Source organism: Artemia franciscana, chromosome 16 (assembly GCF_032884065.1).
Source record: "Artemia franciscana chromosome 16, ASM3288406v1, whole genome shotgun sequence".
In the NCBI taxonomy this organism is placed as follows: Eukaryota; Metazoa; Arthropoda; class Branchiopoda; order Anostraca; family Artemiidae; genus Artemia; species Artemia franciscana.
Genome location: NC_088878.1, coordinates 31,476,550 through 31,491,965, shown reverse-complemented (window position 1 = coordinate 31,491,965; position 15,416 = coordinate 31,476,550). Strand labels below are relative to the sequence as shown.

General features: G+C 35.3%; 1 protein-coding gene across 1 annotated transcript in view; it reads right to left on the bottom strand.

Annotated features, from left to right (window-relative positions):
- LOC136037343 (succinate--CoA ligase [ADP-forming] subunit beta, mitochondrial-like) overlaps positions 1 to 15,416 on the bottom strand; it is a gene marked incomplete in the record, with an annotated part of 168,344 nt that overhangs the window by 150,671 nt on the left and 2,257 nt on the right. Inside the window, 1 exon segment of the mRNA XM_065720015.1 lies at positions 6,098 to 6,363. Coding sequence (XP_065576087.1) covers positions 6,098 to 6,363 — 266 coding nt within the window.

Here is a 15,416-nt window from a genome sequence, read left to right as displayed (position 1 = left end):
AAAAGTTAAAAAAGCAATAAGAAAAAAACAGAAAATAAAAGCTTTAAGTTTGGCAGGAAAAAAAAATTTCAAACAGATCGTGGTTACGAACTATAGTAAGGGACGACCTGGCTCAATAGTAACCAAAACTCTAAAAAACGGAATTTTAATACCAATAGTTACATCAAAGAATTGCATGTTTATGCTGATTTTAAATATATAAGTTTCATCAAGTTTAGTCTTACCCATCAAAAGTTACGAGCCCGAGAAAAGTTGTCTTATTTTAGAAAATAGGGGAAAACACCCTCTAAAAGTCATTGAATCTTAAAAAAATCACAGCATCAAATTCAACGTACCAGAGAACCCTACTGTAGATGTTTCAAGCTCCTATCTACAAAATGTGGATTTTTTTTTAATTTTTGCCAGAAGACAGATCACGGATGCGTGTTTATTTGTCTTTTTGTTATTTTTTTTCCCAGTGGTGATGGTATCGACCCAGTGGTCCTACAATGTCGCGAGAGGGCTCATTCTAACGGAAATTAAAAGTTCTACTGCCCTTTTTAAGTGACTAAAAAAACTGGAGGGCACCTGTGCCCCTCCCACGCTCATTTTTTTCCCAAAGTCACCAGATCAAAATTCTGATATGGCCATTTTGTTCAGCATAGTCCAAAAACCTAATAATTATGTCTTTCGGGACGACTTAATCCCCACAGTCCCCAGGAGAGGCGCTGCAAGTTACAAACTTTGACCATTGTTTACATATAGTAATGGTTACTTGGAAGTGTACAGACGTTTTCAGGGGGACTTTTTCGTGTTGAAGGGGGGGGACTGCTGAGGGGGTTACGTGGGAGGATCTTTCCATGGATGAATTTATCATGAGGGAAGAGAACTTCCATGAAGGGGCAGCAGAATTTTCTAGCATTATTTAAGAAGAACAATGAGAATAAAAAAATTCAGCTGGAAGTAAGGAGCAGTATTAAAACCTAAAAAGAACAGAAATTACTATGAAAATAAGAAGGATCATCTCCCCCACAATACATCGCTCTTCACGCTGAACTATTTTTAGTAATTTCAACTATTTATTCTATGGCCTTCGGGATTCAGGGGCATTCTTAAAGAATTTGAGCATCATTCAAGCTTTAGTATAAAGAGCGAGGTATTGACTAGGAGGCGAACCCCCTCATATACTTGTAAAAATATACAAATATAGAAGTTCGTTACGTAATTTAATTCGTAAGTTACGTATATTTATTACTAATAAAAACGTTGGTAAAAAAAAATGAAAAGTTCTAGTTGCCTTTTTGAGTAACCAAAAATTGGAGGGCAACTAGGCCTCCTCCTCCACTCCTTTTTTATATCAAAATCTTCCGATCAAAACTATAAAAAACCATTTAGCCGAAAAAAAATTAATATACAAATTTCGTTTTAATTATTTATGTGCGGTGAGCCAAAATCAAAACATGCATTTATTAAAAAACGTTTAGAAATTAAATTTAAAAAGAAGTTTTTTTTAACTGCAAGTAAGGAGCGACACTAGAACTTAAAACGAATAGAAATTATTCCGTATATGAAACGGTTTGTCCCCTCCGCAACGCCTCGTCTTTACGCTAAAGTTTTTTATTGTTTTAAAAAGTAGAGTTGTGAGAAAGAGTCAAACTTTAGCGTAAAGAGCGAGGCGTTGCGGAGGGGACAACCCCTTTCATATACGGAATAATTTCTGTTCTTTTAAGTTTTAGTGTCGCTCCTTACTTGCAGTTAAAAAAACTTGTTTTTTATTATTTAATTATAAGAAGTACCTCAGTGATTGATCTTACTAGAACATGAGGATAGTAACTGAATTAGCCTTAAAATATATCAAGAACCTAGTCGACACAGGTAGAAAACATAACAGTAACCCATTGTATAGGCAAGTTAAGGAATTGATGGGAAATTTTAGGTCCGGACAAGACCCAGCTAAAGATAGGAATGCAGACTCGATTAGTAATAAAGAGTGTTAAAGATAAATGGGCCTATAATTTTCAAGGATGTGTTAAACCGCAATGAGACTGTAGGAAATAATATAGAAAGTAGCAGAAATTAGTTTTGGCCCACCTCCAAACTATTTGCTTGTCCATTAGTTTCCTCTTGCCCCAAGGACTTTAGGCTACAAGCTTCAAACTAGTCTTTTTCAAAGCCTCGAAAAATCCTCAACGATTTTTGTAAGTTTTTAGCCAATAGCACACCGAAGGTCACACGCAATCCCCCCCCCCACTTTCCGTAACAAAACACATCTGCAAACAATTGGATATTTGCTTTACAAATGGCTCTTTACTAAGGGTAGTGGGAGTTATGTCCAACACGCTGGTATACTTATTGCACCTGAACAAAATTGCGATCTTAAAGATTTAACCGGATTTCATAGGGATTTCAAGAGAGTCGCGCAGCAGAACAGGGCACGGGAAGTGTGCTGTTTGCCCTCCGATTTCTCTTGACTGTTACAAGGGGCACTAGAACTTCAATTGCTAATCAAGCCACAGCCCAACATTCTAAAGCCATCCCTTTCATACAAAAAGAAACCAAGTAGAAATGAAAAATAATTAACTAAAGGCACATAGCAATATACTAAGGTAGCGTTAGAGCGTTACCTCTGATTTTTTTTATATGTTTCATGTACTCAGCCAATTTCTATGTTGCTCAAGCTTTTTTCTTCTTTCTCCTTAAAAAACACAATTTTTTTTTGAAAACCCATTAAGCCTTTCTGATCAGGCTATCCCCCCTAAAAACTGGCAATACCATTATAACATCCACACCTCTGCATAAGGAAATTCAAAGATTTTTAGGCCAAAAAAAGAAAATTCGTCATTGAATGGCACCAATCTTGCTTATTTTGTGCCAACTTGCACGAACTTGTTGCCTGCCTATTCGTTTTTTTGTAATTATTGATAAAGCTCATACAATAGTCTTGATATTATGAGGGATTTCTCTTAATTTTGTTGGGCTCCCTTAGACAGTTTTGTCTCACCTAGTATATTTTTTAATTCTTAACCCCAACCAGTAATTGTTTGTAATGAACTGAAGATTTTGGTGCCAAATTGGGATATCTGCTATTGCAATGCGTCCCTCTTACTTGTTTTGTGTCCATTTAGACAAAAATTTCCCATTCAGTGGGCAAGAGTACATCTTGCCCACCTAGTTCCATTTTTTGTTGTAGATCTTTACGCTAAAATGGAAAATCACGATCCGAGTGCCTCAGTTGCATGATGGCTGAAGTTGCATGATGGTTGCATGATGGCAAATTATTGCCAGTCAGAGGTATTGAAAACATCAGATCAGAGTGATGAATGATAGAGATAATCTAGTTGAAAGATAATGCTATAAACCTTTTTTTTCATTATTATTCTTTCCTTTATTTGTTTTAACCTCTTTGTCTCTCCTTTTCTTGCAAGACAATCGGAAAAAATAACCCTTAGATCCCAAGAATAAACATTTTCCTGCATTTATTTAGGTGTTTAAAGAAAAATATCCATTGTTTTTCTATTATAAGTGTTTTTTTTCTTTTACTTTCTTTCTTTTTCTTTCCTCAAATCCCCAAATGAATTTTATATCATTAGTAGGATTCTGAAGGGTAAATATCATCCGATTCCCTGACCGCACCAACTAAGATGAGACGATTGAACAAAGACAAGGGGTAAATGATGAAATTTCTACCGCCTTTAAAATTTGCTTCTGTGATGAAAACAACCACCACTATCTGGCTAAAACACCATCTTAATTATAAAATCAAAATGAAAAATTGTTCTGCCATTACTGTTTAAACCTTTTTTTTCTGTTGCTTTTCATTAGGCCGAATCATAACGATCTACTTTTGACAATATTCATAATTTGGTAAATCGTTTTATTTACCAAATATTTACCAATAGTCAGCAATTTGCAGCTACCAAACCACATGTAGTTCTTTGACCCCTTAAGTGCAACTTTACCACGAAAAACCGCGGGCAGGGTCCGCTGAGGTCACTAGTCAGTGTTAAGTATAGGGTATGGGATTCGCGCCTTTCAAAAAGTTTGGTCAGCGTTGGCCAGCAGCAGTGCTTCTACTATTCCAGAATTTTCGGAAAATCCCCAAATTTTTCTAATTTTTCATGAAAGGAAATTTACCTCTCGATATTTTCCTGAAATCAGAATTCGTTCTTTTTAGAAACAAACCTTCTGCAAGAAGCCCTGAAGCTCTTTATCGAAGAATGTATCTGTATCTAAAAATGAATTTATTCATACTGATTATATTTTAAAGCACAGAAGTCACCTTCCAACATTCTTTAACGGACGAATAGATAAACGTTCAAATGGGGATAAATCCTCATTTTATTTAGACAGTGGAAACAGGTGCAAAAGTTTAAATAATTAATTGAAATTAATTAATTAATTAAAATTAATTAAAATAATTAATTGAAATTAATAAATTAATTAAAATTAACTAAAATAATTAATTGAAATTAATTAATTAATTGACCTAACATATTTATACAAAACAAAATAATTAACTTTTTATGTAATTCACAAAATAATGATATTTCCGCATTACTCGTTAGATTATCTTCAGAGAGAGTTCAACAACAAAGTTCATTCAAAGTCTTGATGTAAATTTTCTTCTTTAATCTTGCCTAAATGCAAAGCAAATCTCCAATGAAGATAATAGTCTTCTGTATCAACTAAATTTTAAGGAAATGTTGAGTTTATAGTTGTATAGTTGGTTGGTCTCATTTCCCTATATATACAAAGTATTTTCGACGTAACACCTTCAGTTAGGTATCATTTTCACAGACCGCACTGCCTTTCTATGACGAAAAAATAAACATTCAAATGGTAATAAATCCATTTATTTGGACAACGAGAACAGGTACAAAAGCTTAAATATTAATTAAATTCTAAATAAAATGTTTAAATATTGTCTAAATTAAAAGTCTGACAAAACTATGTAAATAAAGTCTAAATAAAATGAGATAGAAATATTTAGACTTTTGTACCTGTTTACGCTGTCTAAATAAATGGATCTATCCCCATTTGAACATTTATTTGTTTGTCATAGAAAGGCAGTGTGGTCTGAAAAAATAATACTTATTTTAAGGTGCTACATCAAAAATTCTTTTGATGGACAACTTTTTATACCTTTGATAATGGAATTTACGAAAATACAAACTTAAAACAATCTCTTAGCCCTCTAAGTCTCTAAGTCTGAACTACAGAGATCTTTCAGTTGTTATCTCCTTTCTGTCCTTTTTTATGTTATACTAAAGGCTATCCTACAAGTACAATCAACCTCCTTCAGTCCCGAAAAACTTTCTAGGCAAAAGAAAGAGTGCGCGAAAAAGCATGCACACGGAGACACATTTGATTTTATAAGCATATAGGGTTTGTGTTAGAGAAGACTCAATCATCAATCTCACCTCAAAAGTAGTAAGCTGTTTTTATTGCATTAGGACTATGTACAAGTTTGATACGACTTAATCAGGACTGTCAATAAAACTTACGAAAATGCAAGCTTAACACCACCTCTTAGTCCTCCTTTGTTCTTAGTCAAACTAAAATGGACTTACCCCCATTTGATCGTTTATTTGTTTGTCACAGAAAGACAGTGTTGTCTGAGAAAATGATACTTATTTTAAGGTGTTGCGTCGAAAATTCTTTGACGGACAACTTTTATACCTTTGATAATCGAATTTACGAAAGTGCAAGATTAAAACCATTTTTTAGCCCTCCTCTAAGGTGAAAACTAATCACTGAATTCTTGTTCGTAGTTGAACTAAACTTGTCTTGAACATTTTTGGAGAGAAATAAGATTAAACTATTTTGATACATAATGACATCGGCTGCTGAAAAGCCCATTTCCAAATTTAATTTTACTATAATTTTACTTTATTTGTTTTAAGCTTTCTTTATTTATTTATATTAGTACATGTTGTATGTTTGGTTGTTTGACTGTGTATCCAATTTCTGTTGTTTTGACTGTTTTTTCAATTTCGTTGTTTTGGGTTTCATTGATAATACAACAGCAAAATATTTTTGTTTGGTTGAAGCTTGATTTGCATATTCAGTCAAATTAAGTGACTATGCACAAGTTTGATATAATTTAAATAAAACTTACGAAAATGCAAGCTTAACACCGCCTCTCAGTCCTCCTTTGAAATGTCCCTTGCCTCTTCCTCCTGTCAATACCTGGGCTTTAACAACCAAGTCCAAACTATCCAGCTTTTCAGCAATCACTTTGGCATCTTCTTTATTAGTAGCAACTCCAAACTTGGGAACAGGTACTCCACTGTCTCTCAATAGCATAAAACTTACATGCTCTTGCACATTTAAATTTCTTTTCTGCTGACATTGTGCATGCACTGGAGCCAGAAAACTTGGTACCTACAATAAAAGTTGATTTTTTTCAAAATGAAGTACCAGGGAGAGTACAAAGGAGGATTTATCAAGGAGGAAACTTGGTACCAACAATAAAAGTTTTTCAAAACTAAAAACCATGGAGATCCAAGCACCAAGGAAGATTAATCCAGGAGTACCAAGGAGGAAACTTGGCACCTACAGTAAAAGGTGATTTTTTAAATGAAGTACCAAGGAGAGTACCAAGGAGGTACCAAGTACCAAGGAGGATTAATCCAGGAGTACCAAAGAGGAAACTTGGTACCTACAATAAGACTTGATTTTTTTTTTTTTCAAAATGAAGTACAAAGGAGAGTGAGAACGTAATCTGATTGTTTGAATTAATTAAGTGGAAAATTGCATGATCATATATGTCTTAAAAATTAGGGAAAATCAAAATTCAATTTTTTATCTCTATGTGCAGTTATAAATTTTTTGGTAGTAGAGGCTGCCACATTAGAAAGAAAAAAATAGGTGAAAACCACCAAAAGCTCAATGGGCACCAAGAAGCCTAAGGTGGTTTCACTTTCCTGTGAGGGTGCAGTTGTCTTTGGGACCCCACATAATCTTGGTATTTGAATTATTGTGGGCAAATAGCTTTGTCAAATTAACTAATATCTTTTGATTATTTATTTTTATGGCTCAACACGGCAACACTGACGAAACTACAGTACGCCAACTACCTCAAAAACTGTAAATCTTAAAATAAACAACAAGACAAATCTTAGAAAATTGTGGTTTTCAAGTGTGAATATACCTAAGGTGGGTCAATGATGAAAAATATTCTCGTTTTGACGTTCTTTATGCTTGAAGAATTTGTATCAAATGTGCCACTTAAACTTTTAAAGTTCTCTCATTGCTAAAGAAATTAGAGTTTATCCTTTGCTCATTTCTAAGTGATGACGTTAGAAACTTGGCCGACCTATCAAGTATATGTCATCCATGTTTTTGGTAGAAAAATTCCTTCATGAGATGTGCCAGTTTGAAAGTTTAAAGGGGTTGACAACTTCGGTAGTAAGGTACACACTGAAACCAAAAATAGGCCAATATCAATTGTGAAACATATAGGGGAGTTTTAAGCAACAGTCAGCTGTTAGCTCATAATCATCTTCGCGAATGAGGGGTTCGCAACTTTTGCTAGTTGGTGTCCCAATGAATGGTTTCCAGTGTATTTGATGGTAAGAACAATTGGGTTACAGTGGTAAGACATGTAGGGGAATTGTTTTTTTTTTAAGATCCTTACAGATTAACAACTTCAGCGTTTAATCAAAGCGAAGAAACAAAACCAAAGTGTTGCTCTTGCAAAACTTAGCTCAGCGAAGTCAAACAAACATTGCTGCAACACCTCACGTTGCCCATGCTACATAGATCTAGTTTTTTTTTTTTTTTTTAAAGATTCTAATACAGGATGATTTGCACTTGATTTTCATCCTCCATCCACTTGATTTTTGTCATAGGACCTTATGGCCCTTTTATATAGGCTACAATGTTTTAGCTAAAATAAAAAAAAATTCACGTTAACATGTTAAAACATTTCTAAGATCTCCTCCAGATATCCTCCTTCACGACTCCTATAATCATTAACTGTTGTCTATTGCTAAGGCAGTTGACTGACTTAATCACTTAACTTTATTGTTTCACATTAAAAAACCCTGATAACAAGTCAAGGGCTAGTACCATAAATTAATAATATATCTTGAACTTTAAATTATATACCTTTTGTTCTATCACAGTCAAAAAGACTAGCCCCAAAAGCAATTACAAAGAACATTTACAACACCATATCTAAAAACACAGACAATACAGGAATTACTCAGAGATTGTTCTGAAGAACCTCCCCAATTAGAGCTAAAAGAGTAGTGGTTTAGAAATTACGTTTTCCATGTTTTGATCTCCCTCTTCCAAGGGTCAAACCTATGTTCACATATGTTCAACATATGTTCAACCTATGTTCACATATGTTCAACACTGAAATGAATACAGAGATACACAGAGGTAATTGAAACTTATATTTCTTTTTTTAATTAATATAATACACCATGTAAACAGCCAAATATTGTCCAAATATTGACACCATGATACCCTTGAATAAAATTATTTGGTAAATGAACTAAAATGGATGTTTTATGATATTTGTTTCGCTGTACAGGTATGCTCACAATTTGCTTGGTTTGCTTGCAAAAATCGGCATTTTTTAAAATAAACATATCTTTAATTTAGGTTAAAGCCCCTTTGTCACAGGATCCAAATTACGCAGACAATTTGATAAATTCGTATTTATTTCGTATTGGTATTTAGTTCGTATGATAATTTCATATTTATTCGTGGTGGTATCATTCGAATTTTGCATTGCGACCCCGTGCAAAACTTGCAGTTTTAATGATTGTTATTCGCAATTACAAATTATCTGGTAAATGAACTAAAATGGATGTTTTATGATGTGTTTGTTTTCCAGTACAGGTATGCTTGGTTTGCTTAAAAAATTCGTTTTTTTTTTGTTTTTTTTTTTTTTTTTTTTTTTTTTTTTTGTCAACCTTGAATTATAGATCTTTGCTGAGAAACTTTTGCAAAATTTTCACTTGAAATACAACTAAGCATGAGTATACTAAAAATTTACTAAAACCTTTAACTTGAATTGACTAAAATAAGCATGACTTAGGTGGTACTTAAGAAGCCAAGATATAAATTGCTTTGACTAACTTTACTGGAACTTCATCCATTGTTTCCTTTCAAAAAGTTGAGCTTATACATACAGGATTGTAATCACTGGAAACACCTGGAACTTTATTAGGTGTAATATCTGCTAGCATCTAAGAGAAGCAGTTTGTGAGTGAAAACTCATTATTAAGGTTCAGGTTAAAACTGAAAAAGTTTTTTTTAAATATATCCAAACTTAAATATCTTAATAATTGACTAATTACCAAATTGAATGATTAACTTTCATTATTTAATTAATTAGCTTAATTAATAATTAACTTAGCATAAAATGTGCTGGTTTTAACTTTGTTTTAGCCAAACTTCTTTTAATTTAATGCTTAGGCAAGTCAAATTTTGGTAGTAGGATTGATAGTCTTAGGACATGTATGTAGTCAGCAAGACCTGGAGGTGTTGGGGGGCAGTGCAGCTCAGGAGAGAATTCCATGTCTGAAAGAAATGGATAAAAAAAGGCACAATTTAAAACGGAGTCTAGTTTTCAGTAAGGTTCAAATGACAGGCTAGTTTTTAAAAGTTTGAATAGGGAAGAAGGCAAATTTCTTCAAATTTCACATAACTTTAAATTTGAAATAAAAACCTTATAATTATTTATTATATAAAAATTATAGCTAGTAATATTTTCTTTTATTCAGGGGGAGGAGAGATTTTTATGGGAGCCAGCATTTTCCCCCTGGAAAATTCCCCTACATGTAAAACTGAGCAGCCACAGAGAAAGTACAAAATAGATACATCAAAACGTCAATCAGATGCCCTAAGGGGTGACAAAGGGAACATATATGAAGAACAGTTTTGGGACATTTGCTGGTTGGTCTTTCATCATTCTGACTTAAAGAAAAGGACTAAAACTCTCATTCTGATCAAATGAGCATCCTCCAAAGTCTCCACAGCCCCAGGTGGAAGGTGGGAGATGAGGAAAGAGCAGTCCCCGCCTATATGGAATAAATTTTTCTTATTTTGGGGTTTAACATTACTCTTCATTTTCATAAATAACAACACAGACGAGAAACGTTCCCAGAAATCAAAAGGAATTGAATATCAATTTTCTCATCAAAAACAGTTTTAGGACAGGAGGGGGAAAGTTGGTTGTTTTTCCAGTCACTTTTGATTAAAGAAAAAAAACTAGGATTCTCAATTTATGATTGAATGAGCATCCTCCCAGTTCCAGTTATCAACCTTTGAGGCATAGTTAAATTACCTTTGGAATCACAATGTCCCAAAATCCTTGGCCAGAGGTTTAAAAATTGCATTTCTGTATGAATAAACAAGATAGGGGTAAGTGGTATATGCAGGGACGGGGTATAAGGTGGGACACGGTACTTATCTGCCATCTAACTTTCTTTAAAAAAATCCAATAAAGCCACCTAGTATAGTTCATTCAATGGCGGACATGACAGTTCTATCATTTTGGTAAGTTGCTATTTTCGTTTTTGAGAAAATCGACTTCAAAGTTTCGGCTATACCCCCCAAAAAATATTTGGGCAACAGTTTTTGTGCTTTATTTTGTAACGGTTTGCAGAAATTGTGTGTGAGAGATAGCAAACGAAAGCTAAAACATCAGGCCACGTCGTGTGGTCATCTGGTGGAAAAATATGCAACAGTAAAAAAAATCGGACACAATTTGCAAGTAGAGGTCGCATGGTATATACTGGGACAAGGACAAGTGGTATGTAGTGGGACATGTCCCAGTATATACCACATGAATTCTTACAGTTCAGTCCATACATTGCGTCTTTTCGTATCTGTTTTTACTTGTATCCTAATGATAAAAATAGCTTATACAACTTTTTTTTATCAGATTTGACATCAGAATAGAAGAAAATGCCACAATTTCCAAGAGCTAAGTGGGAGGAATATTCTAATTCGGTTGCTGAAAAGAAAGTTGACCAGCATTTCATGATTAAAGAAACTATTGTAGACCTAGAGGCTGGCTTACCAATTAGGGCAGTGGCGGAGAAACACGGAGTGTCACGTTCAGCCCTTCACAGACACTACCAAAAGTATTCAAAACTCAGTGATAACGAAAAGGCGAATTACAGTGGTGCTCAAAAGTTCGGATTTGCTACTATTTTTACGCCTGAAGAAGAAGCATCGCTCTCTCAATACCTGCTACAAGTGAGCAGAATGTGTTATGGTTTGACCAGTCGAGAACCCTTGCTTACAACTAATCTGTTGCAAACAACAAGACTGTCCCAGACAGCTGGATAAACTCTAAAGAAGCCAGTATAGACTGGTTAGCTGGATTTCGGGCTCGAAACCCAGAGCTTTCGCTTAGAAAGCCCGAGGCAACAAGTTTGGGGCGTGCCACAAGCTTTAACAAGCACAATGTACAGGAGTTTTTCTCCAACTTGCAGTCAGTTTTGAAGAAAGGTAACCTCAGCTGAGCGTGGCGTGCTTGTGACTATGGTTGGAACCATCTCTGCCAGCGGGCAGTACCTTCCCCCCTACCCTATATTCCCATGCAAGAAATTTCAGCCTCAGATGCTGACTGGTGCTCCTGCTAACTCTGCTGGAGGAGCCTCGCCTTCCGGATGGGTAAACCAAGAACTGTTTCTGGAATATCTCAAACATTTCAAGACTTACTCGCATGCTTTCCCTGAAAGCCCAAAGCTTCTGATAATGGACAACCACGAGTCCCACATCTGTTCTGCAGTTGTGCAGTTTGCGAAAGAGTCTGGTATCACTTTACTAACAATACCACCTCACTGCAGCCACAGGTTGCAGTCATTGGACATTTGCGTGTATTTTCCCTTCAAATGCCAATACAACAAGGCTATGGACAACTGGATGCTGTCCAACCCAGGGAAGACTGTGACAATATACGAGATTGCATCTCTTGTTGGCCAAAGCCTCCCCGTATCTTTCACGCCAAACAACATAATGAGGGGCTTCGAGAAGACAGGGATATGGCCTTACAATCCAGACATCTTTACAGAAAATGATTTTCTAACCTCTGCTGCAACTGACAGACCTGCACCTGATGCTTTGGATCCAGTTGAACCTGGAAACAACCTGGCCGAAACCCCAAGTACAAGTGGGCCTGAACAATCCTCTACACCCATTTCAGTTCCTGTGACGCCAGAACAAGTTCGGCCATACCCTAAAGCCAAGCCGCGTGTACTGAGTGGCAGAGGCAGGAAGAAAGGCTCTACAAAGATTCTTACTGACACTCCTGTGAAAAGACAGATTGAAGACCAAGAAGCCAAAAGAAAAGATAAGAAAGCACATGGTGGCAGGGCTAGAGGAAAAGTTGGGACTGTTGGAAGAGCTGGAAAAGCAAAAAAAGACCAGATAACAAAAAAGCTATTTGTGGATTCAGAAGGAAGTGATGATGAAAAAATGATTCTTGATGATGATAGTGATGACTCGATGAAACTAGGTGAATCAGAAGATGAAAGTGGAAAGAGGAAGAGATCTTTGACAGTGTCTCTACAGGAGATTTTGTTAAAGTTGTTTACAAAGGAGAGTATTTTCCTGGGTCTGTCCAAGAGAAAAACGAGAACAGTGTCAGAGTGAGTGTCATGTGCATGGCCGGTCTAAGAAAGTGGAAGTGGCCAGACCGAGAAGACTCAATATTTTATCCAAGGGAAGACATTTTGAAAAAGTTGTCGCCTCCTACCCCAGCACCCGGTACAGCTTCCAGAGCAGCGTCATACTTCGTGTTTGCTGACTGGTAGTCTAGTCTTGTGCCTAAGATATTTTTACTTTTGAAGTCAAATTATTAATGTAGTTTTTATATGATGAATAGTCAAAGTTTTCTACAAATACATGAATCTTTTTACTATGTCCCAGAGTATACCACCCCGTGTCCCAAGATATACCACCCCCCCCCCCCCCGTACTTAGTGGGACAAATGGTATAAGCAGGGACACCCCCCTTTTTTTCTTCTAGCTAAAAATCTGGAAAAGTCACAGTTGATGCAGCAGTTCTGGGGCTTTCATTTGAGCCATTAACCATTTTTCTACTCCAATGTTAACCATGCATTTTGGAGGTTTTCCAAAATCCGTCCCTGCATATACTGCTCTCTTTTACTAGATTTATTCCCAACCACAAAATACCTCTCAGACAATTTACTTGGTCAAACATTCCCCCAAGATGTCAAATTGAGCAACCATGAAGACACTATAACAAATAAAAATATTGAAGAAAACACAGATTTTTGGAATATTCAAAAATATAGGTAGAATATGGGGTGTAGATTGTCTTATAGTATTTATTTTTTTATACTTTTATTTTAGTATTTTTCATATTCCTGGGGGATGAGTTATCATAGTAGGGTAAGATAAAGTCTAGCATTAAGCGTTGGGGGTGATTCCAACCCCAAATACAAACTAAAAGACAGTTCAAAGTTTTTAACTAAGCAGAAATCATAAAATTTGATTGAATACCATAGGAGTTAGAGCAGGGCCAGATAACAGAAAAGGAAATAGAGGGAGGCTGATTGCCTTCCATTAGCTTTTAGCTTTTAAAAAGAACACAAGAACTTACAATTTTCAATTGACTGATTCCCTTTATAATTTTCTAAAATACCCACTTCTATTTGAAGTGATTAGGAAAAGTTTTTCGACACTTTTATGGCCCTTTACTGGGCAGTAATGGGAGGGTGAGATAAGATCAGAAGAAATTGGCATTTTTTTAAGCCTTCTTTGTTAGAGGAGGGACAAAAACCTTGGAAAAATCTTTTATACATTAGTCCCCTTGGCTTATGGATTTGACTGTACGTTTTAAATTCATCAGGACCAAGGTTCTATAGCTCATTTCTGGGCCTCTAACCCCTCCCCCTTCCCAGATCAAAATGTTGATGATCTTTTTGACAAAAACAAAAATAATCCCTAAAAGCTTCATGCCACTGGATTCCCAAGATGAAATATGCCAACCATCTTTTGCACTAAAAAGTACCTGTAAAGCATTAATTCACAAAATTTTACAACCCTTTTCTTAAGGACTTAACTATTCTGAAAAAAGTGCCCCTCAAAATGTTGATCAGATGTCCTAAGTGGTTATAAAAGGACCAGATATCAAAAGGGGTTTTAGGATAGGGGCTGATTGCTCTCCAATCACTTTTGAATTTCATAAAAGCACTAGAACTCTCAATTTTCAGTCAAATAAGAACAATGAGTCCTCAAAGATTGGAAGAGGACACATTCAAACAAAAATTCAAAGTTCTAGTGCTCTTTTCAAGCAACCAAACAGAATAGCTACTGGCCTCCTTTCTATACCTTCTTCCTATCCCCAAAGGCATCCAATCACAATTTTTAGATAACCATTTGATTCAGCATAATTGAAAAGGTCTTATATATATATATATATATATATATATATATATATATATATATATATATATATATATATATATATATATACATATATATATATATATATATATATATATATATATATATATATATATATATATATATATATAGGAGAGATACAGGAGAGAGATGGGGACATGGTACCGGTACCCTGATCTGTAGTTGCACTGTTGCCTTTATTATTAACTGGGATGGAGAAAACATGAAGGATGCTGTAATGGCTCACTTGAAAGACAGTATGCCACTCAGACCTGCAGCTAAACTGCATAATGTTAAGAAGTCAATACTTTGTTGGTACTGTAAATCATTTGCTGCCTCATCTGATGAAGAAAAAATGCTGATTTGCTTTTCACCTGGCAATGATGTAAATAAAGTATTCACTTCTAAAAATGAAGATTGTTTTGAGTCTTATCTTCTGCTACCATCATGAGCAAAACATTGATTTACAAAAAACAACAAAGAAATTAGCCTGGGAATTTATCCAGGCCAACAAAGTGAAATATCCCAAATCATGGGATCATAATGAAGCAGCAAAAGACTGGGATAAGGGGTTCATGAAAAGACATACTAGGATTTCCCTGAGAAGACTGGAAAGCACTAGCCTTCATTGCAATCTTGGTTTCAGTCATGATACAGTACATTCTATGAGAATCTATACTTAAAGTATAATTTCCCAGCTGACTACAACAGCCTTATTGATTAATAAGCATAAATCTGAGACCTGTGGTATCCTGGAAAGCTATTCTGGCTTCCAGGGGAATTGTTATGTCACTTGTAATTACCTTTCCTTGTGTCATCTGGTATTCAAAAGAGTAATTAATGCAGAGTTCAAATATTGAGAAGACCATTTGTTTTATTGAGAATGTAAACAGGTGGGAGGTTGTGAGGAAATTAATAAATCTTTTCCCTTTAAATTCAAATAGGCAAGGAAAAAACAAGCCATATTCAGGAGGGCTAAAGGGTATGAACCCTCTATCTGAAACCTTTCTCTGACTTGTAAAAACATAACAAATT